The sequence below is a fragment of the Rhinichthys klamathensis genome, unplaced genomic scaffold (genome assembly GCF_029890125.1).
Source record: "Rhinichthys klamathensis goyatoka isolate OS25496 unplaced genomic scaffold, OSU_Roscu_1.1 h1tg000631l_1, whole genome shotgun sequence".
NCBI lineage: Eukaryota > Metazoa > Chordata > Actinopteri > Cypriniformes > Leuciscidae > Rhinichthys > Rhinichthys klamathensis.
In genome coordinates, this window is record NW_026607078.1 from 93,408 (window position 1) to 120,868 (window position 27,461).

A 27,461-nucleotide genomic window follows, 5' to 3' on the forward strand; every position below is an offset into this window, starting at 1 on the left:
ATTATTATTTACTTAGGCTACATAAAGTAGTAGATTAAGTAGTTGCGCATGCTTTCTTAGTAAGATTTAACAAGAAACAAAGCTCGGATTCATTCTTTAGTGACCAGCCACTAAGAGCCCTGCCACCTTCCAACAAATGAATAAATGAGCTAATAAAAATAATTAAAAGAAAAACAAAGGAAATAGTGGTCATCATGGCCATGGCATGGTCGCCAACATAAAAATGAGAGTGACAGGTAAGGGTGTCTAGTGGCTTTCTGACATATGCAATATAGCACATGGACAACTGAAGGGTTGGAGATGAAATCCCATGATCCATCTATACCTCCTTTCACTTTATGAAATCTGATAGATTAAAAGCTTCTGGCCACTATATAAATAAATAAGGCATAATCTTCCATGCCACCTCACCAAATGGTTCCATATTAAACATTACAGGTTAGCATGGATTTGGTTTAATGATGTTTGCCATTTTCTAATGAGTGCTAATATTACACTTGCCCATGTGTCACCATTTATTATTACAGCACCAGATTGGACCTCAGAGTTAAATAATTGGAAAAGTATTCATATTAAGCATGTGCAGCAGATTCAATTTGTCGTGTTCTCCGAGATTCAAGTGAATTAGGGATTGTGCTTTGATGTGACTTGCTTGCTGATCAATTTCTTTTTCCCACAAACCCTTCCCCAAATGATTCCATGCAGATGCAGGAAAAAGTGAAGCCCTCTTGATTTGAAAAGTGCAAAGCAGGCCCTTGGGTTCATCTGTGTCTGCGCTGGTGCTGCTCAAATTAGGTTAATTAGCTCTCACAGCCAGGAGAAATTCTTAATGAGGTCTAACATACCATACATCCTGATTAAGTGCACACAAAAAGCAATCAAAAACTGTTTTAAGCCCAAAGTATACTTTATATAGTTTTTAAGCGTACATGATGGTCCACGTACATAGTGCGCGTGATGCAAATTCCGTCACTGGTACTGAACTGTGTGTGCGCCGCCTGATTTTGTTTTGTTACTTTGTAGGCGCAGGTCGCACGTGAACATTGAATTTATTTTGCACTTATCAGTTGTTCCACAAGGTGGCAACACTGCCCCAGGCCGTTGTTTCACAGTAAAAAATGAATTTAAAGAGACGGAATAAAAACAACAACAACAAAAATACAGAAGACCGCAACAACAACATACGTCCACATTGACAAGCACTTGTGTGAGGAGGGGGTAATGTGATTGCAACAACTTTAGTTTAGAAAATACAAAGATATTTTTATCGGTCATAACTTCTGGAAGAAAATAGCACAAACACTGGTCAATAATGAAACTTCCTAGAACGCATGTGTCGACCGTCTGCATTCACACATGCTATTAAATGGATTATACTTTGAAAGGTTAAGACTGTACCCATGCACTAGCGTACACATAAAAAACAATGTATACTTTGGGCTTAGGCCCAGACAGCAACATAGTGTCGGCCCAGATGGATGTGGGCCGGATCTGGCTATTCACACTGGCTATTTTAACCGTTTTTGCGGTTAAAAATTACGTTTCACTCCAGGGCAGTGAATATATGCTTCAGGCCTACTGTTATAATATGCTGTTAATATGAATCAAACAACAAAAGAAAAATAGAAAATCACACTGCTCTTGATTGAATAACTTCAGTAGTTTTAATAAGAATAGATTTTTACTTGAATGCTAATGCTCTGGCGAGGAGATAAACTTGGCTGACTGTCACAGACATAAGGCCATGTTATTAGATGCATACTGCCCTAACGAATAGCTAATTTTGAGTAAATAGATCTTTATTAATTCATGCGCATCTATACTCTCGATTTCTTCATGGTAAAATAGTAACGAGGCACAAAGTAAATAGGTTATGTTATAGTATACAAAAACCAGCAATTGTAACGTGTGAGCATGCAAAAAAAAATCCTGTGCGCACGCAATAGTTTCTCGTGAGCCCGTAAAAAGTTTCTCATGCGCACTCGAAAGTCTGTGTGTGTATAGGCTATATATATATATATATATATATATATATATATATATATATATATATATATATATATATATATAGTCATATGCATATGGTCTACAGAGCCCTTTATATATATATATACTCTAAAAAATGCTGGGTGTTTGGGTAAAATATGGACAAACCCAAACTTTGGGTTAAAAATGTCATTTAAAATGGTAACCCAATTACTGGGTTTGTCAATATTTGATCCAAATTTGGGTTGAAATAACCCAGCATTTTTTAGAGTGTATATATGCACAACACAAGTCCCTTTATATATATGCACAACACAAGTTCCTTTTAAGGGCTCTGTAGACCATATGCAGTATTATAACTACAGATAATGTATATCTTAACACTTTAATGAAAACATTATTTTGTAGAGCAAGGCACTGAGAATCTGGTGGCTCGTTGTATGAAGAGGTGGACGGCGACGCTGGAATGGTGGTAAACGTTAATAGAGTAATAAATTGTGAGCTGTAAACGACTGGCAGGACCCTGGAGGCTGAGACAATGTGACAGATTGGACTTTGGTCAGGAGTGTAGCAGGACTGGCATGTTGCAAACACGTGACATCACAAGCCCTATGTTATGTACCACTTTCTTCTTCATCATGGATTAATGTGCAAGAGCTATGCTTTACCATTACATGTCATCATTAGCATGCATTACACACCGTCATTAGCACAATTGCCTTTCTTCCAATATTGATCAATAATATGATCCAGTTCTGACTCATGTCACGTGGATTGCTGCATGTGATGAGCTGTTTGCTTTGTCACTCAATTTCTCTCTCAGCCCCAATTTATATTGTCCTGTTCTGTAAAGCATATGTGTATATAATGTGGTATATCCGTGGCATGCTTAAAAAAAAAAAAAAAAAAAAAAATAACAAGCCGAAAACTAAAGCCTGCCTAATAATCTTTATCTTTTAGTTGCATCCATCAAGTTTTCAACAAAAAGGAAATAAGATTTTTTTTTTTTGCAATGCATTTAATTCACTGCATTGTGAAATTAATATGCACTGCAATTTCCAGCCAAAATAACTATATCATGATATATGTCAGCATTATATAAAATACAAATATAAAAATTTTCATATTGTAACAGCCTATTGACGTCTTAAAACATCTAGCGTGCTACACACCAAGTTAATCACTATAATATTTAAGCTCTGTGGGACTAAAGGGTTGTGCTTTGTGCCCAAGTTTTTTAAAAGTGGTTTAAAAGTTTCTTGTTAATAGGCTATTTGGAGTCCTCTAGAGGCATACAAGAGTCAACACATCCTCTTTTAACTGCGTATTTACAACTAAGCAGAAGGCTGCCCTCTTCCAGCTGAATTTAGTCATTACAAGTTATGATATATATATAATTCAATCACATGATATATACTTTTATATACACTTTTATATAGATTTATCTTTTCTTCTCTGCTCTGCCAGTGTGTTTTGTGTTCCCAGTCTCTTTTGCCATTATTTTGTTAAGTTTGGGATTCCTGTTTTTTTCTTTTGCTTATGGTTTTCTCTTCTGTGCAGTTGTGTTGCGGTTGCTTGTTTGCCCCCCAGAACTCACCTGTCTTGGACATCTCTCCTGGTTTTGACCATCTGATCTGGTTCTGGTTTTGGAGTCTGGATTCTCACTCAAACACTGCTTGCTGTTCTGACTATCAGCCTGATTTTGAACATGAGCTTGGATATCTCTGATACTGTCTGCCTCTTGTTTGATCTATCTGTTCATCTGACTTCGACTCTCACCTCATGACTGGATATTATTTGCTGATGGACTAATCTGGATTTCTATTCCAGCCTGTTTGACTTTACCTCTGCCTATTGCCCATAGTTGGTTCGGAGCATGACCTTTACTCCATCTGATTATATTGTGAATTAAAAATTAATCCACCTGGTCTAAAGTATCAAGTCAGTATCAGCTGGCTTTCCCTTTTTTCTTGTAACAGTTGCCACTATTCAGACATCTAATAAACCAAGTGAATACTGGTTTACAAAGACGCATCTGCAAGGAAAATCCAACCATTGGTATGTTCTCTTATGTGGTATGGCTTCTGTATCAATGTCTGTTTATATGACACTCTAAAAAATATTTAGGCTAAATGAACTGCAATTATCTGAGCATGTTAGCAATTATGATACAATGCTGGTGTGAAATGTGTGAAATAATAAAGACCTTTTTAAAAATGTTTTTTAAAAAGATGCTCACCAAGGCTGCCTTTATTGGATCAAAAATACTGTAAAAATAGTGCTTGAAATATTATTAAAATTTAAAAGTCAATGTTATCTGTTTTAATGCATTTTAAAATGTAATGCATTCATCGGATGCCAAAGCTGAATTTTCAGCAGCCATTACTCCAGTCTTAAGTTTCATACCATTCAAGTGGGTATCTTAATGACACATTGATAGTGCACAGTCAAGGAGAGTTTAATTTTCACACTCATTTAGTCCACAGCTATTCAGGTTATGTGATTGTGACAGGTAACAATGCCCTGTACCATTATGTGTCTGCTTCTTTTTTCTTTTTCTTTTTTAGCTGTGCTAGTATGTCTGAGGTCCAGAAGGACGTTCTCACAGGGATTCAGTCTGAGCTGGCAGAGCTGAAATCCACTGTGAGTTCTCTAAAGAACAGACTGCAGGTCACCGAGGAACAACTGCAACAGCTCAGGGAAAACGGTAACATAATCCTGCCTGTTCTTATCCTATACTTGTAAAACGCTAAACAGTTTAAATATAAGTAAAAATCAGAGGAAACTCTCAGTTAGATAGCCTCACCCTGGCCATCAAATGCTCACAGAACATACATGGATCCATAAAGGGTGATCCACATTTTTTTTTATAGTGGTGCGGTTTCTCCATATATGATTTCGAAATAAAATAAAAACTATTCTAAGTTCCAAGCTATTAACCAAATCAACCATAAGATGATTCACAACCCTTTGGTTGCCCAATGCCCTAGGTACTCTCAAAGTGCACCAGATTGATGAATTTAACACCTGTCCTTTGGAATTCTCTGCCTCTTGAACTTAGGGAATCCCAGTCTTATGCCATTTTTAAAGGTCAACTTAAGACATACTTTTTTAAACTTGCATTCACATGTTGATGTGGGTTTTTTTTAACAATTGCCCATTGTTTAGGCATATACAGCGCGTTGAGAAGTTGCTTTTAAAGGCGCTTTATAAAATAAAGGTTATTATTATTATTTTGTTACAGTGTCTGTCTACTGTTGGTTTTCATTTATACTTCTGCGTCGTTGTCCGCATTGACGCGCAATTACACATGCAGAGGGAGCATGTGAAATCCGGGGAGCGGTTCTAGCAGGCCAATCACAGCGCTTGCGGTACGCGTAGAATTGACGCGTTGTTACATTTTTGGAGAGGTGCACGTCAGGGTACGCCGAAGGGTACGCGCGCTACACACAGCCTATGATGTAGCTACGGCGTGAGTTTGACAAGAAGTATAAATTGGGCCTTAGGTCCGACGCAGAAGTATAAATCAGCCTTAACCTAACGTAACGCAACTCCCCCCTCCCTCCCATTAGGAAATGATCGACAATAATCATCTATTCAATCTAATAATCAAGTTGACAAGTAATTAAACGTGTGGCTGAGGGGCGCCTTATGATGATCATGTTTAATAAACATGTTTTATTTCGCTTGTCATTCTAATTCTATGATTAATGGGAAGAAGGCAAAGGGCGACACTAGAGGTCGCCTGCGCGCCGAACACATTTGCCGCCCTAGGCGATCGCCTAGTTCACCTATAGCAATCGCCGGCCCAGTTCACAACTGTACTAAATAAAATTTTCAGTCCATTAGTAGTGCTCACACCTTAAGAAGCATTCAGTCCTGCTGTAGAGATAAGTGAAATGGTAAAATGGTAATGGTTATAGCAGCAAAATGTATAATAAGCATTTTTATAATATATTATTATACAGTTTGTGTGATTAGTACGGAGCCCCTAAAGGGACCTTTGCAAAAAAAAAAAAAAAAAAAAAAATAACTATCGCGTGCGCACGAGAAACTATTGCGTGCGCATGAGAAACAATCGCGTGCGCACGCAATAGGTTTCGCGTGCGCACGCGATAGTCTTTATTTATTTTTATTTTTGCAAAGGTCCCTTTAGGGCAGTGGTTCTCAAACTTTTTCGGTCATTCCCCACTTTGGACAAGGGATAATTTTCAAGCCCCACCTGCCCCCATCGCCCCGACACAATGCTAATGAAATACGTAACTGTCAGGAGCCAATCAGATCCCTCACATGTCACCACGCAAAGATCACTGTCCCCAGATTACTGATCACCTGCACCTGTTTCCACTCAGCACTCACTTCCCAGCCAGCACAAAAGCACCCGATTCACTCCCAGTCATTGTCAAGCCTCCAACAGGAACGACCCTTACCAGTCACCACTTGTCTCACTCTGAGCCATCCTTCAGCAACGGACGTAAAGTATACTTACCTGAAAGAAACTAACCTTGTTATCCTTGTTCTGATGTTCCCAGGATCCGCTCCATGACTCATGTTCTCCGTTTCCTGGAATCCGCCACGAGTCCCGTTTCCCACTGGATGAGCTGCAAGAGAAAGTGAAAGTATCACTGAACTGGTGAGCTCATTGTCAAGTGCACTTCAAAGGATCTACTCACCTGGAATCCTTCCTGAATCACGCCTATCCACGAACGATCTGAAAAGAGAGGAAAAACTCAAGTTATTGATCTGTGTTACCCGCCACGTTATTCCTTAAGAAGAGGATTCACTCACCTGGATGCATTCCTGCCACATATATCCTCTTCGAGATCACCGTTGAACTCCCGAAACCCTGCATACTTACCTTTGAGTTAAATAAAGATACATTTATGTTTATCACTTACCTCTGTCTCCGAGCCTGAATCCTGACAGTAACAAGCTTAAAATGTTCCAATTTATTGAAGTAACAAGTAGTATCAGTATAGTAACAAGTTGTATCTAAATACAAACTAACTATATATCTACATCAAATAACAGCAAGTTCAAAAATAAAGAAAATGAAGTGCATCTGTGTCATAACTTGCATGAAATTCAAAAATAGAGAAAATAAAAGTGCCTCAAAAATAGAAAAGAAATAAAAGTGCCACTTTGCAATCTGTTAAAAAAAGAAAAGAAGAGAAATCCATTTGGCAAGACAGGTCTATTTATCCCTGCATTAGTGACTGCAATGAGCCTGTTTTGCATTGCACAATTTCTCAAAGCAGGGTTGCAGGCTTGATACTGACACTCAAATCATGTTCAATGTTCAGAGAAATTTCATGTCTTGTCGTAAGCCACAAAATAATGACGTCACATATTTTCCAACCCAGCCCTCAGCCCTCACTTACGCATGAAACAGCTTCCAGCGCGCCTGGCCATCGGCGCGAAACATAGGCTACATATCTATGGGCGCAAAAGTTTGTTCCGCTACAATTAATATGTCGACGTCACGTCAATCATTATTTGGGGGGTGGGGAATTCCTGTTACTTGTTGTCGCCCCCGGGGGTGATCGGTCTAATAAGCGGCAACACACAGCTATAAGGACGGTTTGCTCTCACATGCGCTGCATTAATAGTCACACACACGCGCGCGCAGTCTCTACTCTAGTGCGCGGTCTTGCTCCAGATTCCGGGAGATTGGATCTCAATTGCGGGCGTCAAGGAGCCGCTATCAATATGCGGGAGACTCCCGGAACTTCCGGGACATTTGGGATGTCTGGATAAAGATATAAAGGCATAAAAAGGAAAATTTCCTCCCGTTTGGCGCGCTCCACCTGTTACGTGTTTATTCCCCACCAGTGGGGCGCGCCCCACACTTTGAGAACCGCTGCTTTAGGGGCTCCGTAGATTAGTGTGTTTGAATTTTTTTTTTTTTTTTTTACAAAACATGATCTGATTCACACAGATTATAAAGTGGCATTTGGTGCCACACTTGGATCAACAGGTGACTTTGGACCCTTCAACTCTCCAGTCACACTGGTTTACGATAATGTCTATGTGAATGAAGGAGGAGCTTACAACCCAACCACTGGTATGTATTCTTATAACCTACATCAAGGTTTTATAATCATACTGAAAACTACATTTTGTCAAAATGAGCAGTGTAATTATTTAAAAGATCACTGTTTATTGAACTGTTACAGGTATCTTCACAGCACCTGTAAAAGGGGCCTATTTCTTCACTTTGTCTGGACATAACCGCTCATCTAAAGTTCTGAATTTAGGACTCTTTAAAAATGGAGAACAGATGGTAATTGTTTTCAATCATCCTCTAGGTGACCGCTATGAATCAACCGCTAATTCAATCTCTTTGATTTTAGAGAAAGGAGATTGTGTCTGTGTGCGTCTCCGGGAGACTTCATGGGTCTTTGATAATTACAGCCACCACAATTCATTTGTTGGCCATTTACTTTTTCCTCTTTGACAATCTTACTTAATTCGTGAAGCTTCAAGTCAAAATGAGCATTTATTTTTCAAGACTAAAATTTTATTCTGGAATGTTTTCATATGCATAAGAAATATGCTTTTAAGGACAAGATGCAGGCCTGGTGAAAGTTAGTGTGAAAAACAACAATGGAGGGAACAAGTACTAGAGTGCTGTACGAATATTATATTTAACCCTTATAACTTGAGCAACAAGCTGAGCTAATCAAATTTCATAGTTAACTTTTGCCTTGTAACAGAAGAGGGAGATTGCTAAATTGCATATATGAAGAGCCAATTAAATTTGAGAAAAATTATGTAATCATATCTTTGCTCATGTACAAACTGTTGTCATCTTTTTGCTGGTAAGTTTTCTCTGATCTGTCAGAGATACTCTGAGCCATGATTAAAGCATTTCACAGGCATTGTCTGGAGTCTTGTCTGGTAACTGCTGTGCAGCACGCAAGTAGAGATCCTAATGTCCAGTTCCCAAATGATAGTGTCCATAGGGGGCGGGACGCCGTCTGACGAAGCCAATCTGAGGTGTCTGGGGAGTATAATTACTTTATATTATATTTATTTAAAAATAATATTTTTGATTGGGATCACGTATGGTCTGGAGTAGATAGACATGCCATGTAAATAATTTCCGGTTCCCTGCTTTGGAATCGGGCCAATCTCAGATGCCGGCTGGGACACCACAGAGGCACCAAGATAACCTAAGTAAGGTGCATAGAGGGAATTTCTACCACACACTCTATCTATCTATAAATTACAGAAATGTCTGTCTGTCTGTCTGTCTGTCTGTCTGTGTCTGTCTATTAATTGCATATCTCTTGAACCGTTAGTCCGATGGATTTTAAACTTGACAGCTCTCTTGCTACGGGCACAGTTTGACATTGTTTGGATTAGAAATGCAAAAGATATCATTAAATATATCTGTTAAAGAAGCACACATTTAAGTTGTGGTTTAAAAATTCATTCAGACAATAGAGAGGGTTGTGGTTTTAAAATAAACATTCTGTCAGCTAAACATTAAGTCAGCTACACTGTTTACTTCTGAAGTAAAAAAGTAGCGATTCTTTTTGAGAAATGTAGCGATTCTTTTCAAGGTTGTTATTATACATTTATTACAATGTAAATATACGTTTGTTACACATTTATTACAATGTAATTATATGTTTATTACAATTGTACATTATTAGTGTTTGTTATACATTTATTACAATCTAATTATACATTTATTGCAATGTAATTATACGTTTATTACAATGTAATTATACATTTATTACAATGTAATTATACATTTATTACAATGTAATTATACATTGTTTACAGTGTTATTATACATTACAATGTAATTATGTTTATTACAATGTAATTATATATTTATTACAGTGTTATTATACATTTATTACATTATTATTATTATACATTTGTTACATTATTTTGTTACATAATTTTTTAAAAAGTAGCGATTGTTTTTGAAAATAGCGATTAAAAAAAAAGTAGTGATTCTTTTTGAAAAAAGAAGTGTAAAATAATGTAATTATACATTTGTTACAATGTAATTATACATTTATTACAATGTAATTATACATTTATTACAATGTAATTATACAATAGTGTTATTATACATTTGTTACATTATTATTATTATACATTTGTTACTTTTTTTTATATTATTCTTTTTGAAAAAAGTAGCGATTCTTTTCTGAAAAAGTTGCGATTCTTTTTGAAATAGTTGCGATTCTTTTTGAAAAAGTAGCGATGCTTTTTTTGAAAAAGTAGCGATTCTTTTGGAGAAAAGTAGCAATTCTTTTTGAAAAAGTAGCGATTCTTTTTGAAAAGTAGTGTAAAATAATGTAATTAAACATTTGTTAGTCTTATTATACATTACAATGTAATTATACATTTAATTCAATGTAATTATACATTAGTGTTATTATACGTTTATGACAATGTAATTATACATTTATTACAGTGTTATACATTTGTTACATTATTATTAGTATACATTTGTTACATTATTATTTTGTTACATTATTATTTTTGAAAAAGTAGCGATTCTTTTTGAAAAATTAGCAATTCTTTTTGAAAAAAGTAGTGATTCTTTTTGGAAAAAGTAGCGATTCTTTTTGGAAAAAGTAGTGTAAAATAATGTAATTATACATTTGTTACAGTCTTATTATAAATTTTTTACAATGTAATTATACTTTTATTACAATTTAATTATACATTTATTACAATGTAATTATACATTTATTACAGTGTTATACATTTATTACAATGTAATTATACGTTTATTACAATGTAATTATACATTTATTACAGTGTTATTATACATTTGTTACATTATTATTATTACACATTTGTTACATTATTAACTTGTTACAGTATTCTTTTTGAAAAAGTAGCAATTCTTTTCTGAAAAAGTAGCATTTTTTATACAAAAAAAAGTAGCGATTGTTTTTTAAAAAGTAGCGATTCTTTTTAAAAAAGTAGCGATTCTTTTTAAAAAAGTAGCGATTCTTTTTGAAATAGTAGCGATTCTTTTTGGAAAATGTAGCGATTCTTTTTGGAAAAAGTAGTGTAAAATAATGTAACTATGCATTTGTTACAGTCTTATTATAAATTTTTTACAGTCTTATTATAAATTTTTTACAATGTAATTATACTTTTATTACAATGTTATTATACATTTTTTACAGTGTTATTATACATTTATTACAATGTAATTATACGTTTATTACAATGTAATTATACGTTTATTAATGTGTAATATATTTATTACAATGTAATTATACATTAGTGTTATTAATTGTTTATGACAATGTAATTATACATTTATTACAGTGTTGTTATACATTTGTTACATTATTATTATTATTATACATTTGTTACATTATTATTTTGTTACATTTTTTTTTTTGAAAAAGTAGCGATTCTTTTTGAAAAAGTAGCAATTCTTTTTGAAAAAAGTAGCGATTCTTTTTGAAAAAGTAGCGATTCTCTTTGAAAATTAGCGATTCTTTTCTGAAAAGTAGTTATTCTTTTTGAAAAAGTAGCGATTCTTTTTGAAAAAGTAGCGATTCTTTTTGGAAAATGTAGTGATTCTTTTTGGAAAATGTAGTGATTCTTTTTGGAAAAAGTTGTGTAAAATAATGTAATCATACATTTGTTACAGTCTTATTATAAATTTTTTACAATGTAATTGTACTTTTTACATTATTTTACACTACTTTTTCCAAATAGAATCGCTACATTTTCCAAAAAGAATCGCTACTTTTTCAAAAAGAATCGCTAATTTTCAATCACTAGTAGTGATTCTTTTTGAAAAAGTAGCGTGAATCGCTAATCGAAGTATTGATTCTTTTTTGAAAAAGTAGCTATTCTCTTAAAAAAAGTAGCGATTCACTACTTTCGAAAAAGTAGCGATTCACTACTTTCGAAAAAGTAGCGATTCACTTTTGAAAAAGTAGAGATTCATATTTGAAAAAGTATCGATTCATTTTTGAAAAAGTAGCGATTTAACTGAATCTGTAAGTCAGCTACACTGTTTCATTCTGAATATTATATTTTATTCTGGTGCGCTTAACGTTATCGTTTTCTCAGAGTTTAGGCTCCTGTGTAATAGTAGCCAGGCTATTCAGCAACTCAAATTCTTTCAAATTCCAAACCAACAATTACTAAAAACACACAAAAACTGATTTTGCACGGGCATTGCACTAGTCTATCTATAAATTACAGGAACGTCTGTCTGTCTGTCTGTGTGTCTGTCTGTCTGTCTGTCTGTTAACTGCATATCTCTTGAACCGTTAGTCCGACGGATTGTAAACTTGACAGGTCTCTCTCTACTACGGGCACGAGTAAGTGCAGTGCCGAGTTTGACGTTGTTTGGATTAGAAATGCAAAAGATATCGTTAAATATGTCTGTAAAAGCAGCACACATTGAAGTTGTGGTTTAAAAATAAATATTCTGACATTAGAGTGGGTTGTGGTTAAAAATTGTGGTTTAAAAATAAACATTCTGACATAAAACCTCAACACATTATCTTATGAATAGGGTGCTTTGCGAGTGGGTGTGAACAAATTAACGATAATGAGCTGAGACAGGAGAAACTGTACTTCTCTTTAGTTTCATACAGATTACATTGCAGGAGAATATTTGTTTTAAATGTGAATTGTTTTATTTAAAAGTAGAAATTTAAAGTGTTCTTTAGACGTATGTTTCATGTTTGTGTGATAAGTATTAGCTGAGTTTCAGTTCATTTTCCAGACATGTTTCAGAACGATTTTTGCGGAGACAGAGTGAGCTGAAAGTGCACCCTGTTTATTTTTTTAAATTTTTTTTTAAACACAAGGTTTTGATGTTAATGTGAGTGTACATAAAAAAAGAAGACCCTCTATAGTTTATAATCATGTATTGATTTTATTTATATGACCATAAATGACGGAGTATTTTAAGTCTATGTTGCTGCTATGTGAAAAAAAAACAGCAAAACGCGCCGGCGCGTTTGCCGTCTCCAGAGGGTTAAACATCAGCTAAACATTAAGTCAGCTACACTGTTTACTTCTGAATATTGTAGTTATTCAGAAGTAGTTGTCAGTAGTTAGTAATATATGTAGTTCAATTTTCCATATTTAATGTATGCCATTATGTCTAACACAGTCTCATCCCAAGACGTCATATGACTGACGCTTTTGACCATACGTCAACATCCGACGTTTTAGGGTACCCTTTCACATCAGTTAGATGACGATCCTAGGGCGTCATCTAACTGACGCTTTACCTTTAGCGTCAGTTAGATGACGCGGGTAGGTTTAGGTCTGGGGTAGGGTTAGGATTAGATAGCGTCATCTAACTGACGTTAAAGGGTACCCTAAAACGTCAGATGTTGACGTATGGTCAAAAGCGTCAGTCATATGACGTCTTGGGATGAGACTGGGTTGTTATGTCAGTATCAGTATTTGCTTTCTACCATGCACAAATAAAAATGTCACTGAACTTTTGCTGTGTAATTGTAACAATGAGCACTCAAACACACCAAACCAACAATTACTAAAAACACACACAAAAACTGATTTTGAACGGACATATCTGTTATTCGCATATCTCTCGAACCGTTAGTGTACACATCGTTAGATAGTTTACTATCTAGTGTACTTACTATCTAGTGTACTTACTATCCAGACACATCTAACACTAAATAGTAAGAGTAAGACTAGATAGTGTACACTAGATAGTAAGTACTCTAGATAGTGTATCTAGATAGTAAGTACACTAGATAGTGTATCTAGTATGCACTATAGTGCACACCACTAGATAGTAAGTACACTACAGCGTCAAAAGTTATTATGATATTTTCTAAAATACTTGTAACTTTTGATTAATTTTACCTATTTTAATGAAACTGCTGAGAACAATGACACCAATTGACCCTTCGCTAAGCCACGCCCGAAAACCGCCACTGGCCAATCGTGTCTTAGCAACCGTAACTAGGCGCGGGAGGTCTGGCAAGCTTTCGAGCGAGGGAAACATGCCGAAGCGTTGTGCGTATGGATTGTGCAAATCTGATACCCGGTATCCTAAAAGTTTGGATGGGGGAGTGGAATTTTTTTCCTTCCCGAAAATCTAAAAGCCGAGGGGAGAAATGCCGGGCGTGGATCAAGCAGTGTGTGAGACCCCATTCACAACTACATGTCCACAGGATTAACAAAAACACATAATTGCTTGGAAGTTGGAAATAATGACGGTTCTTTGTTCATAATGCATATTTTAACGTAAAATAAGACAATTAAAGACAAGATGGTGGCTCACTGACATACTTTAAAATATATTTCAGCATTTTGTTAATCGACAGCCTACTACCCCTGACTGAGTAACGTTAACTTTAACCCAATCTGACCGCGGCTCTCCCGGTGTTATTCCACAAGATTTATTTCCTGTTTGATTTATAATTATTAGATTATTTTCACATCACTTACCCTGCTATGCACGAACATAGCTGTTCCTCAATTTGTGTGTATCCCATTTGAATGGTCAGCGTATGAGGCCTTGAGCTGGGACTATCGGCTTTAGCTTAAATTTTTATGAAATTATTCTCTAATCGGTTGCATATTATGTCGTGGATATATCCCTCAAATGCATACTGCAGTCCCTTTTGTCTTGCTCTCTCAGATATTTCACATGTTCGCCAAAAATTACTAATTATCTCTTTGGGAATGTCTGACACCGGTGCATACACACTGTAATAGACGTGCCAGGCACGAAAGCTTGACAGGCGTAGCAACAGTAACTAGGGAGGGCGGGGCTTAGCGAAGGGTCAATTATGCCATATTTGCTTTAACTTCCTGTCCGCCATTTTTAATTTCTTTGAAAACCTACTTTTTCAAACTCCTCCAAAACCACTGGTCTGATTTTCACCAGATCATCTTCAGACCATGCCAGGGAAAGAAAAGTTATCAAAGCTTTTTGACAGACCAAATAAAAACATCTTTAATTGCTTATTGTTGCCATTTTTCTGAAGCTCCCAGCCATGCTTGCATGTCACATTGGTCCTTTTTGCGCGATGCCCCGATAATTGCTGCTTGCAGGTATATTTATTCTTTTCTTTTGTCTTCATTATAACGACTTTTAATTCACAATGTTTTAAACGCCCAAACAAAAACCTTTAAACTGATGTTGGTTAAACTCCATCCACACACAAGAATAGAATCAGCATTTTTTTTATGCCACTACATCAACATCTCTCATCATGGGGGTGGGATTTTGACAGCTGGATTGTTTGCCATCGGATTCTGTCCCCCCCATTTTTCTTATACAAAGAGGTTCTAATTTTAAAAGCACTCACCTCTGATTTTGAACTCTGTTCTGAAACACTTTGCTCAGCTGATGATTTAACCTGGGTTGTTTCGCTGGTTTTAGGAATTCCACAGGTAGAAACAGATGCCTCCGTGTCCTCATCACTTCTTTTTTTTATGGAATCATCACTTCTTTTACAGTTTTGGATCTGTTTTCCTTTTCAGGGATTTCAGTATTCTCGGTTCAATCTACGTACTCTTCATTATTTCCGTCATTTACCTAATTTTCCATCTGTTTTTTATGCAGACAAGTAAATCTCTTATGCCCCAAATCTCCGCATTCAACGCATACTATCAGTTGTTGCTAAAATCATGTACGAGTTATCTTCTTAGAGCATTTAAAAACATCAAAACTTGTCTTCGAAAAGACAGCACACGTTTTAATGCAGCGTTTTTACAACCCAGTGGAATTACTTTGATAGAACTAGCAAACTTACCAAATCGACTAAGTTCTTTGATAATATCTTGGAAATAGGCCTAAAAGGAGGCACGTTTGAGATCGTCACAGGCAGGTGCACTCAGCATTGCCGGTGTTGTGGCTAATTTCGACCCCCTGACAAATTATAACCCCCCTCGTTGAAGTCAGTACCTGATTGCCTAATCCCAACCCCGCCCCTAATCCTAACCCCACCCCACAACTAATCCTAAACCTACCAATGCTAGGGGGGTAATAATTTGGCGGGGGTCGAAATTCGGCACAACACCGGCACCAATGTAGACCTATCTGACACAACCATTTCGTTTTCAACAAGTCTGTTCACTAAACTTTCTTCTTTCAGAAAGACCACGACTGCCTTGTTCATTCTAGAGGCCGAGACAAATTTTTCCATGTCCTACTACATCGCCCATAGCTATAGTAGGACATACCGGCGTTTATGGGAGACGCCATTTTTCTAAATAATAAAAAAAAGATTTTCAATGCCTTTTTAATCAACTAAAGATAATATCAAGTGATTTAAAAAAACACACAAAAAAACACACGAAACACCATAAAGAAAATGTAGAAAAAAAATGAAACTTGAAACAATTCAAGCGTGCCGCTCTCACACCCCACGCCACCACACTCTCACTTTCCAGCATGCAACACGAGAGAGTTGTAAACCCATTTTATAAAAAAAGTGCAAAATGAAGTTCATTATCAATGACAGAACACACCGCTCCTCTATGACACCATATTCCTTCAAAAACATTTAAAGAGTCCATAGCTTTGTAAAAACGAAAATCAATTGCAATATTTGATCATAGCTGCAAACACCCTTCTATCCACTTTTTTTTTTTTGCTCAATTTGATCTCTTACTGATGTAAATGGTCATTTTGGCTTTACCCAAAATAAAATTTAACAAAGGACAGTCATACTTTCGTTTTTGAACATATTTAAAACCCAAAATAAAAGTTTGCACAGAAAACACAGAAAAAGACAGAAAAAGATTTTGCAAACCATCAAATAAAGGCTTAAGACTGGAACAATACAAAAAGGTATGGAAAACAGTCTCTCTCTGGAAACAAAAAGGACATTCTTTGCCAACGTCTGGATTTAAAACAGAAATAAAAGCATTAACAGCAATAATGCCATGCAGAATTCGCCATTGTAAATCATCTCTTTTAGCTAACGGTGGCTTGTAAAGTGGTCTACACTCTGGTTTGACATTGTCATTCATTTGAAAAACAGTACCTCATGGTGTGTCAACTCTTTCATGTAGTCCCTTTTTGTTAAAAGATTTCACACAAGCTTTATGAAAAAAAGTTCCCATTAATTTCATACAAATCCATATCTGTCAACTTTTCAGATTCTAAAAGAAATCCTGTGTATTCACCTAAATTTGGTGAAAGAAGCAGATTTGGAAATTGGTCTCTCTCATTAGGGATAAATTCCCCTGTAACTTTGAATCATTTTTGTTTCTTCTGTTGTAAAAGCAGATTGCAGTTTCTGTAATATTTGTGCAACAATTCAAATGGATTTAACTCCCAAAAAACAGCTACATCTTCAACTTTTCCAAAACTTGGGCCAGCCACTTTGATTAAACATCCAAGTGTTGTAATCTTAGATTTAACACAGGCTGTAGTCATTATCTCACATACACCTAAAATGTCCAAACGTGACCCATAAATCAGAGGTTCTTTCAACAGCCAAAACAAAGGACGTAGAATCAATTATTTTAACTTGAAAGAGGTCCCATACTTTAAAAAAATTCCTTCAAAACTCTGGCATCCTGGATGTGTTGATTTTTCTGGGATTTAACAAGAACAACAACTTATCCAAACATAGCCCCTCAGCAGTCTTTAAAATCGTACTGGCCGCCGGAAAGCTGCAGTCCTTATAATACATTATGCGGTATCCAATGCATTTTTCCCCCAAAAAAATCTATTAAAAGAGAATTAATTTTTGCAAGTATCCATGCAGATTGATCAATACAAGCCAGTGTACAAGCCGGAGGCATCTGTGCACAAACCGACAGCGTTGTCTTGAGCAGCCGCCTGTATTGAAATGGTTGCAGACCTGACGTCTTGTGGAAAAGGCGGAGGCTCTTCCGGAGGAGTCAAAGTTTGTAGTAGCTGGCCGTAAAACATAACTAGTTGATCTCTCTTGGTTAGGAACTGTAATTGGAGGAATTGATGGATTTACTTGAGGGCAAGACATGGTGGAATGGGCGAGTGACCTACAGACTACGCAGGAAATATTTCGAACGCCAAGAAGATTTTATTGCGGAGATCCATGTCCAGCGCCCCCCAATATGGCACTGCTTCAATTGGGTGATTCGGACGGCGCATTTAGCTGCAAACAGCTTGTGGTACGTGTAAAAATGTGATCCCCCATAGGATAGCGTGAGCTCTGCCACTATCGCGAGATAATCATTGAGCTCGCGCCTCCTATGGGGAAAGACGGCGCAGACGACCTCTGTATATCTGGCGAATGCGATGCAAAATTCTAAAAAAGACAGGATTCGGGATGATGTGTTGTTTGGATTTTTTAGGTTACTGAGAAGTTGCCGCAATCAATCTGCCGATTTGAATCGGATGGGGGAAGCAGAGAAAGGAGAGATGATAGATCAATATCTGCACCTGATAGAATCTGCGCTCGGATGTTGCTGGCGACAGGGGGCGGTTCCAAAGCGATGGCGTTTGGAGGTATGGGCATCTGAGTTGCTGTAAACAGAGAAAATGGTGATTTTGCCTGAGTAAGTGTGTTTTGGGGGAGACAATCCGGGGCCGACATGGAAAATGGAGGTGGTCTTGCGTTTGCAACAGCCCCTGGAGCTTGGAAAGTGTCCCAGGCTCGCTAAAGGCGCGCTGCCCCTACCTGATGATCGACGGTGGTCCGGTCTTGCTGTGGAGGAATACTGGATTTGGGAGGTACGTGGTGTTTTACCTTTGTTGGTTTTGTTTGTCGCTTTATTGGAGACCTTAGAGGGAGATGAGGGTTTAGAGGGGGCGCACGTTGACTGTAGGTTAGAGTATAGCTGGTATAATTCAGCTTTATTCATCCGTCTGGTGTAATGGACGTCCGCGTTGGTCAAAGCTTGCCTTACACTAACACTAACACTAGCTAACACTAGACCTAACACTACTGACTGTGCTTATATATGGTTTGCCTTCGTCCTGATTGGGTAGATATGCTGATTACTGATTGTAGACAGCTGGTGATACTAGAGTATTTGTTGATTATTGATTGTAGACAGCTGATGATACTAGAGTATTTGTGATTACTGATTGTAGACAGCTGGTGGCACTAGAGTAGCTCATTTTGACATGTTCCTCCCGAACTACGTTAATAAAACATAATTTAAACTCCTCCATACGTCACATAAATCATTTGTTTCAATCATCTGAATGAGTCGCTTACAATAAAGAAAATGTGGTTCTACATGATTTCTATCCATATTACTTTCTACACAGTTAAAGTCTCCGCCTAAAAATAAAATTTGCTCTTCACCATTACATTTGTCCAATGTTTCACATAGAGTACGTAAAAACACCATTCTTTCTGCTGGTAGAGTTGGAGCATGTGCACATGACAAAACAAAAGTGTGGTTCTCAACCTGGGCTCGGATCTTTAGCAATCTACCTTTCTCAACCTCTTCCATCTCAATAGAATAGGGAGTAAAACTCTTAGCAAATAAAATGGCAACACCACCACTAAGTGAGGATTTATGACTTAAAAAGGAGAGACCTTGAAAAGGTTTAGTTCACCCAAAAATTCAATTCTGTCAGTAAGTACTCACCCTTATGTTGTTCCAACCCCGTAAGACTTTTGTTCATCTTCGGAACACAAATTAAGATATTTTTGATGAAATCTGAGTGCTGTCTGACTCCTTCATAGGCTGCTAGGTAATTGCATCTGCCGGCCCAGAAAAGTTAGTGAAGACATCGATAAAATAGTCCAAGTGACTACAGTGGCTCAACCTAAGTTTATCAAGTGACGAGAATACTTTTTGTGCGGAAAACCCCCCCAAAATAACGATTTTATTCAACTATTCGTCTTCTTCCGTGTGGGCCTCTGATGTGAGTTCACGAGAGCGCCACGATGCATGCGCGAGAACTGAGAAGATGACGCAGATGGATCTCAATGTAGTTTAAAATGGTTGTAAAGTGTGCGTTTCCTGGATGTCCGAATCATGAGAGACCGACGAGAAAACGTAAAAGTGCCTTACCAATGCAGCAAAATTAATGGCTTACCTTTCAGGTACCTACCTTCTCAGTTCTCGTGCAAAAAAAAAAAAGCCCAAAAGTTCTAGATGTCAGTGCACTGACCACTTGGCTATTGGGGCCACTTAAACAGCATCAGATTGAGAAATATTAGAACCACTTTGAGTAAGGAACATGGGGGGAACAGAATCCAATGGCAAACAAACCAGCTGTCGGAATGCGTTCCCCCACGCCCATTATGAAAGGTGTTGATGTAGTGGCTTAAAAAAAGGCTGATTCTATTTTGTGTGTGGATTAAGCTTAACTGGCATCAGTTAAAATTGTTTTATGGTGTGCAATTTTAAACACCTTTTACCTTATCTTAATTATTTTCAGGTTAGGTAAAGTAAGTCAAATCTGTTCTAATTAATAAGCAATTGAATTCATACTTACAGCAATTAGGTTACAGAAGACTTCTTCGTGGTAAGTTCAGCTCTATCTTTTGTAAAGCAGAGACTTATGGCAGGCGAGCTTCTTAATTTCAACTATATATTTTTTTATTAAATACAGGTTAACTAGTTTACATAAAAGGTACTAATATATAAAACATAAATAAAAGTAAATCAAAACCAAATCGTTTACAAGTTTTAACTGCAAGAGGCGCAATGGCAAGGCATCTAACACCGGAGAGGCCGTCCTTGGTGAATCAGCGTCTACCTTGACATTCATTTTCCAGTCCTTATAAAGTCCATCAAACTTTTTGACAGTTGGAAACCCCCTCATGAATTCAGTCCTTTACAGACAACCTGTCCAATCCGAAGTCTTGGACTGTCATTAATCCTGGAAATTCCCTCAGGACCTTCTCATATAAAACCCTTCGTCTTTTCGTCCTCTTTCTCCGGGCTTTCATCCTCTGCTTTCTCCTGCGTTTGGTCTGCAACACAACAACTGGTAATACCTGCATTTTTCTCTTAATATTCAGCAAAAGTTCTTTCTAGTACGTTTTTTCCCCCCTTACTATACTTGCTAATAAATGCTTAAAACATCATGTGTTGCATGTTTATTTTATAAACCACATTTTCAATAAATGATTTACAACAACAATTGCAGTGTTTTTTCTTCTCAATAAACCACATTCTCAATAAATGATTTACAACAACAATTGCAGTGTTTTTCTTCAATAAACAACTTTCTCAGTAAATGATTTACACCAACAATTGTCCTGTTTTTCTTCAATAAACAACTTTTTCAATAAATGATTTACAACAACAATTGTCGTGTTATTCTTCAATAAACAACTTTCTCAATAAATGATTTACAACTAGTGTCCTTCATTATATAACACTTACTTAATAAATTGTTTAATAACTTCTGGTGTCTTACTTACACCATAACTTACTTACACTATAAAAACACTTTCATAATATGAAGTTACAAATGTGGTTAGCTATAAATAAGTACTTTATACATTAAAAAGCCATAATTATAATAGAATAATTGCATATTCCATAACAAAATATCAAATTTGGGGGGAATTGTTTCCTTTTATTTTTATAGGACAGTATGGGTTAAAAAGTATCCACGAGCCAGGACTTGATCTCGGGTCTCCCAAAGCCCAACAGTTCTAAATGTCAGTGGAATGACCACCTGGCGATTGGGGCCACAGAGTCAGTTTGAGAAATATTAGAACCTCTTTGTGTAAGAAACATGGGGGGAACAGAATCCAATGGTAAACAAACCAGCTGTCGGAATGCGTTCCCCCACGCCCATTATGAGAGGTGTTGATGTAGTGGCTTAAAAAAAGGCTGATTCTATTTTGTGTGTGGATGGAGCTTAACTGGCATCAGTTTAATTATTCCTTCACATACTACCATACAAGTGCTAACACCGTAAGAGGCATTCAGTACTGCAGTAGAGATACTAGTGAAACATTTTTAGGCTGTTGTGTTAAAAAAAAAAACAATGCTTCAGTTAACTAGTCAGCAGAATAAATAATAAACAGTATTATACTATACAGAGGTTTGTGTTATTATTATAATTATTTTAACAAAACATGATTTGTTTCACACAGAATATAAAGTGGCATTTGCTGCCACACTTGGACCCACAGGTTACATTGGACCCTTCCACACTCCATTCACAATGGTTTACAAAAAATGTCTATGTGAATGAGGGAAGAGCTTACAACCCAGCCACTAGTATGTGTTCGTATACTGAACCTTTATCATTCACACTCTGAAAACTACATTTTGTCAAAATAATCAGTGTAATTGTGGCCTATACAGGTATCTTCATGGCACCCATTAAAGGTGTCTATTTCTTCATGGTTTCTGGATTTAGTCGCTCATCTAAAGTTTTAAATTTAGGACTCTTTAAAAATGGACAACAGATGGTAATTGTTTTCCACGATGCCCTGAATCAACTGTCAAGTTATATGGCTTGTTATCTCATCATTCTCAAATGTTTAGGGCCCCTGGTTAACTCAAGTCCCCTGACTTTTTTTTCTACCACACAATCTTGCCTGATGAAGGTCGTGAGATCAAAACGTTGCTAATAATAAAAAATTATATTACTTGCAAGTACTGATAGTGTGCGGGAGTTCCTTATTACCACACAATCTTAAAAATGAATTAAGTTCAATGTACTTGCTAACAAAAATTAACCTAAAAACATCCTGATTCACTAGGAGTTAAATAAAAACATTACAGAACTTTATGGCAATAAAGCCTCAATGTTCGTGTGATATCATGCTTGTTTATTCATGACTGAATAAATAGGCTAAATAGGAATAAATAGGCTTTATGCCAAACGTACATGAACAAATAGGAAAACAGGTCTCATTGCATCCTCTTGTCAGAGAAACAGTTAATGGCAGTATGGACTGACGGCAATATCAATGGACTTTTAAAGTATTCAGCCAACCTGGCTAGTTCTTTTTATTGTTGCCGTTTTATTCGATTTAAACATATAGTGAGAAGAAGCAAAAAAAAAAAAAAAAAAAATAGAAATCAATCTGCATATGCGATGTACATCGGCTGTGTTCATCTTTGCCCTCTCCTTTGAAAGATTCTTGAGTAAAGCAGCTCTATATTTAACAAAGCACATAGAGTAGGCCTACAAAAGACCTGAGCTGGAAGCAATGCAACCTGTTTTACAGAATACGGAAGTTTGTTGCTCATAACCCCCATTGTTCTTATTTTGTTTAAAGGTCTTTTTTTAATTTTAATTTAGTACTGCCCTTCAGAAGCTACAAGATATTTCCATACTTACCAAAGGACAAAATATTAATTTACACCATTCATCCTGTTCAAATGTCTACACACCCAATAGTGTTGCCTTCATTTTAATTTGTATTTTGTTTAATTCACTGCATTATGCAAAAATAGGCATTAGGCCTACTACATGGTTATGTGTACATTTTTGAATTTCCAGAAAAATATAATTATGATATACTACTTATGTGATATAAGTTGAGTGGCCCTGTTTTATAAGTTTCTTCTGTCTAGGGATTGTTAGATCAACACACCTCCAGCAGGCCCGGTTTTTTGGCAGCTATAGGCTGGTGGGCTAGGTAATATGAGAGTTTTATGTTTTATATAATCTGATATGAGAGTTTTTATCATATTTTCATTTCAAATAACCCTTCTTTCTTTCTTTCAAGCTGAAAGAAAAAATGTCTGCCCGTTTTCGCTTGTGTTTTGTCAGCCTCTGCTTTCCCACTCGAAACTAAAGCCACCTAGCATTTGCTGCCACACTTGGACCCATTGGTAACCTTGGACCTTTCGACACTGAGATCACTCTGGTTTACAACGATGTCTGACTCTCTGTGGATAGGGTTTAACCCCGACATCCTGGCCAAATTTGCCCCTTGGCCTCTGTCCATTATGGCCTCCTAATCATCCCCATATACTGATTGGCTTCATCGCCGTCTCCTCTCCACCAGTATGCTGGTGTATGGTGGGCGTTCTGGCACAATATGGCTGCCGTCGCATCATCCAGGTGGATGCTGCACATTGGTGGTGGTTGAGGAGATTCCCCCCTTCTTTGTAAAGTGCTTTGAGTGCTGAGAAAAGCGCTATATAAATGTAACAAATTATTAATATTATTATTATTATGTAATGTAATGTAGTGGTTACTTTTTTAAAATGAGGCAACCTCAATGCCGTATGCGGCAGACAAATGCGATCCCCGGAGAGTGCAGCCGTAAAGGGAAGCTCCAACTAGACATGTGGTGGTGTTCATTTTCTACATGTGACTGAAATATCAACCAAAATAGCTATTCATATTTTCTTTCCTCATTCATTTGCATGAGTCATGAGTTAAACATCAATGCACGTGTTTTATATCAAGAGTTGCACCAGAAGCAGAAACAATTAGGCAAAGTTAACTATGGCTTTAAATAATAAACCTCTGCTATATAGTGTTTATACCACTGTAAACCAATCTGACCTTTGGTCTTTTGTTATTTTTCCACATGCGTGTCGTGTTTTACACAATAACTACTTGATAAAAATACATTTTTAAAAGTCTTTTTTTAAATCAAAGATCAATATTGCATACAGTAAGTCTTGTAACACTTGTATTGCATATATTGCAAATATCTCGTGTAAGTGTCATATATGAACTGATCGGCATGGGCATATGTACTGTATAAATTATGTTTTGCTGATAAATGGATCACGTTGTACACGTGATTATCTGCAATAAAAAAAATATATATTTTCTTTCCTCATAAAATGTGTCATGAGTTAAACATCAATCCAGCAGGGATATATCAAGAGCTGCAGGAACAAGAAGCCCAATAATATTCATTTCTTCACTGACAGTTGCAGTCTTCCACTTGTATTATCTTTAGGTAAAGATGTCCTGCACTATTCTGTATCCGCTGCTGCTTCTGGTGATAATCTGTCACTGTATGTCTGAGGTCCAGCAGGAAGAGAAGGGATTGCAGACTGACAGGACTGAGCATTTGAATGTGGAGGATAGCGGTGCTGGTTTGACTCCTGGTGAGTTTCAGCAACACTTTCTCACAGGGATCCACACTGAGCTGGCAGAGCTGAGATCTACTGTGAGGTCTCTGAAGAACAGACTGGAGGTCACTGAGGAACATCTTAGGAGAAAAGGTAACCCTCCCATCTGTTATTTCACTTGTGTCATGCTTACAGGTGGAAAATCAGTGAAAAAAAAAAAAAAAAATCCTATGGATGGATAAAAAAATTAAGTTGTATGAGTATCTTTGTTGCTCAATAAGCTTGTCAGATCAGTCCAAAGTAATAACAAATTAGTTTATCATTAATAGCCAGCAATCGGAATAAACATCTTCAAACAGACAGACCATAACATAACCAATAGAAAGAAAGAAAATATAGTTTGTGATCTGAGATGTGTTATACAGAGGTTTGCATGATTATTTTTTAAACAAAATTTGATCTTTGATTTACGCAGATTATAAAGTGGCATTTGCAGCCACACTTGGACCCATTGGTCACGTTGGACCTTTCAACACTGAGATCACTCTGGCTTACAAAGATGTATTTGTGAATGAGGGAAGAGCTTACAACCCAACCACTGGTGTGTTCTTATACTGAATCTGTATCTGTGTGTTACAGAACTTTGAAAGCTACATATCAGATAAACAGCGTAATTATATGATCATATAAATTATTAATTGTTGCATATACCATTACAGGTATCTTCACAGCACCTGTTAAAGGCGTCTATTTCTTCACTTTGTCTGGACATAACCACTCATCTAAACCTATGGGCCTAAGACTCTTTAAAAATGGACAACAGATGGTGACTATTTACAATCATCCTTTAGGTAACCGCTATGACACAGGAACTAATTCGATCTCTTTGACTCTAAAAGAAGGAGATCATGTCTATGTGCGTCTCCGGCAAAATACATGGGTCCTCGATAATGAAAATGACCACACTTCATTTGTTGGCCATTTACTTTTTCCTCTTTGATGGTCTTATTAAAATTCAAAATACTTGTCAAGAAGTCTTAACTGCTAAAAAAGTCCGGATTCACATTACAGAACATGTTCTTGTGAGGCTTAATGTTTGTTGATTCATATTACATGTTATTTTACCACTTTGATAGTTCTATTCAAATGCATTGCTTGTAAATATATAAATAATCCAATTTGTATGTGTAAATATTTGAACAACTTTGTTAAATATCCCTACTGTATATAAACTTTTTACACACAGAATTCAACTTTGTTTATTATCTTCCTCAATAAACGAAACTGACACATTAAGTTCTCAGTTATTCAGTGTGGAATAATTTGTATGTGAAAAAGCTCTGTGAAGAGGGTTTTAGAGAAAGTTAATCAACAACTTCACAAGTCATTAGATGTTGCCTTCAAAATGAATATGCCATTTCTTCTTCTGTAAGGCTTTCTTTCTTCACCTGTGAACAAACAACATACAAACACTTCAAAATAGTTAAACTAATGACTGTGTGATCATTGCACTCCAGGAATGTAAAGCTTAAAAGGAGTGTATAATGTGTAAAGATGTTAGATATACTGTATAGTATGAGCTTAGGTGGCGGCGATGTTTCGTGGTGTTGGTCATGGGACCGTACTCTTGTGAAGTTCTGAGTGAGTTTGTGGGAGAGTTCTCATCTCTAACGCGGCTCAAACAGGCCCTGCCCCTATGAAGGTATTTTTGGTGCAAAACAAATGAACGCCTGTGACAGTGAAATGTGTAGTTGTAGAGAATAGCCACATGTGTATCAGTACATTTGAAGTCACAGAGAGAAATGTTTTAAGAGTTGCAAACTACGCCCCCTTCTTTGCGTATTCCACGAGCGGGTGACATTGTGACTTCACAAGATCTGCAAGAAGTGCGTTTGAATCCAAGCGAGCCATATGTAGTTCTTGAATGTAGTATCTCCCTTTAGAGTGGACTTTGAGAATTGTAACCTTGCAGATATATACTTTTTTAATGCTCAAACAGCAACATTACACACTTACTAAAGTTAAAAAAGGGAAAAAGCATAATAGGACCCCTTTAAAATCAGTTTTTTTTTGCTAATAAAATCCACAATGTTGCACACGATCATATGCCACTTCTCATGTGAGCTCAAAAAGGAGAGTGTATGATATTAAATTACATCACCACAGATCTTTTCTGACTTGTCAAACTGACAGTTACAACACTCCCAGGTCTCCTCCTATATGCACTAGTACACAGTAATGCACACCTGGCAGCCAGTCAGAATCAAGTACACAGACCATGGTGTATACGAATGTGTGTATATCACTTCATGAATCATTTTCCAACAGAAACTGCTCAAATAGATTTAGCTATACGGTTTTGTCCTCAAACTAAGCATGTGCACAAAGTAGAATAATCAGCATTTGAACAGGAAAGAAACACTTTCACTCATTCTAAAGAAAGTCTTTATTGGTCAATGTACAGAAAGTGCTGCAGTGACCATCAAAGTTAAACAAAACATACAAAAGAAGTCTTACATGATTTTACAGGGTTGATCTTTTTAAAAGTTTCTTTTTTGTTC

At 36.6% G+C, this 27,461-nt stretch overlaps 1 protein-coding gene across 3 annotated transcripts; it reads left to right on the forward strand.

Moving 5' to 3' along the window:
- The first annotated feature begins 3,899 nt into the window (after window positions 1–3,899).
- LOC130076171 (complement C1q tumor necrosis factor-related protein 6-like) lies at window positions 3,900–25,984 on the forward strand. Of its 3 annotated transcripts, none has more exons than XM_056241151.1 (4): window positions 3,900–4,044; window positions 4,554–4,693; window positions 7,925–8,050; window positions 8,163–8,581. In XM_056241151.1, the coding sequence occupies exons 2-4, from the start codon at window positions 4,564–4,566 to the stop codon at window positions 8,441–8,443; spliced, it is 537 nt and encodes a 178-aa protein (XP_056097126.1). In that variant the 5' UTR covers window positions 3,900–4,044; window positions 4,554–4,563; the 3' UTR covers window positions 8,444–8,581. The 3 variants fall into 3 exon arrangements, with proteins under 3 accessions (XP_056097126.1, XP_056097124.1, XP_056097125.1); XM_056241149.1 differs by lacking the exons at window positions 4,554–4,693; window positions 7,925–8,050; window positions 8,163–8,581 and adding exons at window positions 24,786–25,053; window positions 25,376–25,501; window positions 25,620–25,984 and having other exon boundaries at window positions 3,937–4,044; XM_056241150.1 differs by lacking the exons at window positions 3,900–4,044; window positions 4,554–4,693; window positions 7,925–8,050; window positions 8,163–8,581 and adding exons at window positions 24,726–25,053; window positions 25,376–25,501; window positions 25,620–25,984.
- Window positions 25,985–27,461: the final 1,477 nt, after the last annotated feature.

Coding starts and splice junctions, on each gene's coding strand:
- LOC130076171 (XM_056241149.1), top strand. CDS start 24,792: ATGTCCTGCACTATTCTGTATCCGCTGCTGCTTCTGGTGATAATCTGT. Junction 25,054..25,375: donor GGAACATCTTAGGAGAAAAG/GTAACCCTCCCA, acceptor TGATTTACGCAG/ATTATAAAGTGGCATTTGCA. Junction 25,502..25,619: donor AGCTTACAACCCAACCACTG/GTGTGTTCTTAT, acceptor ATACCATTACAG/GTATCTTCACAGCACCTGTT.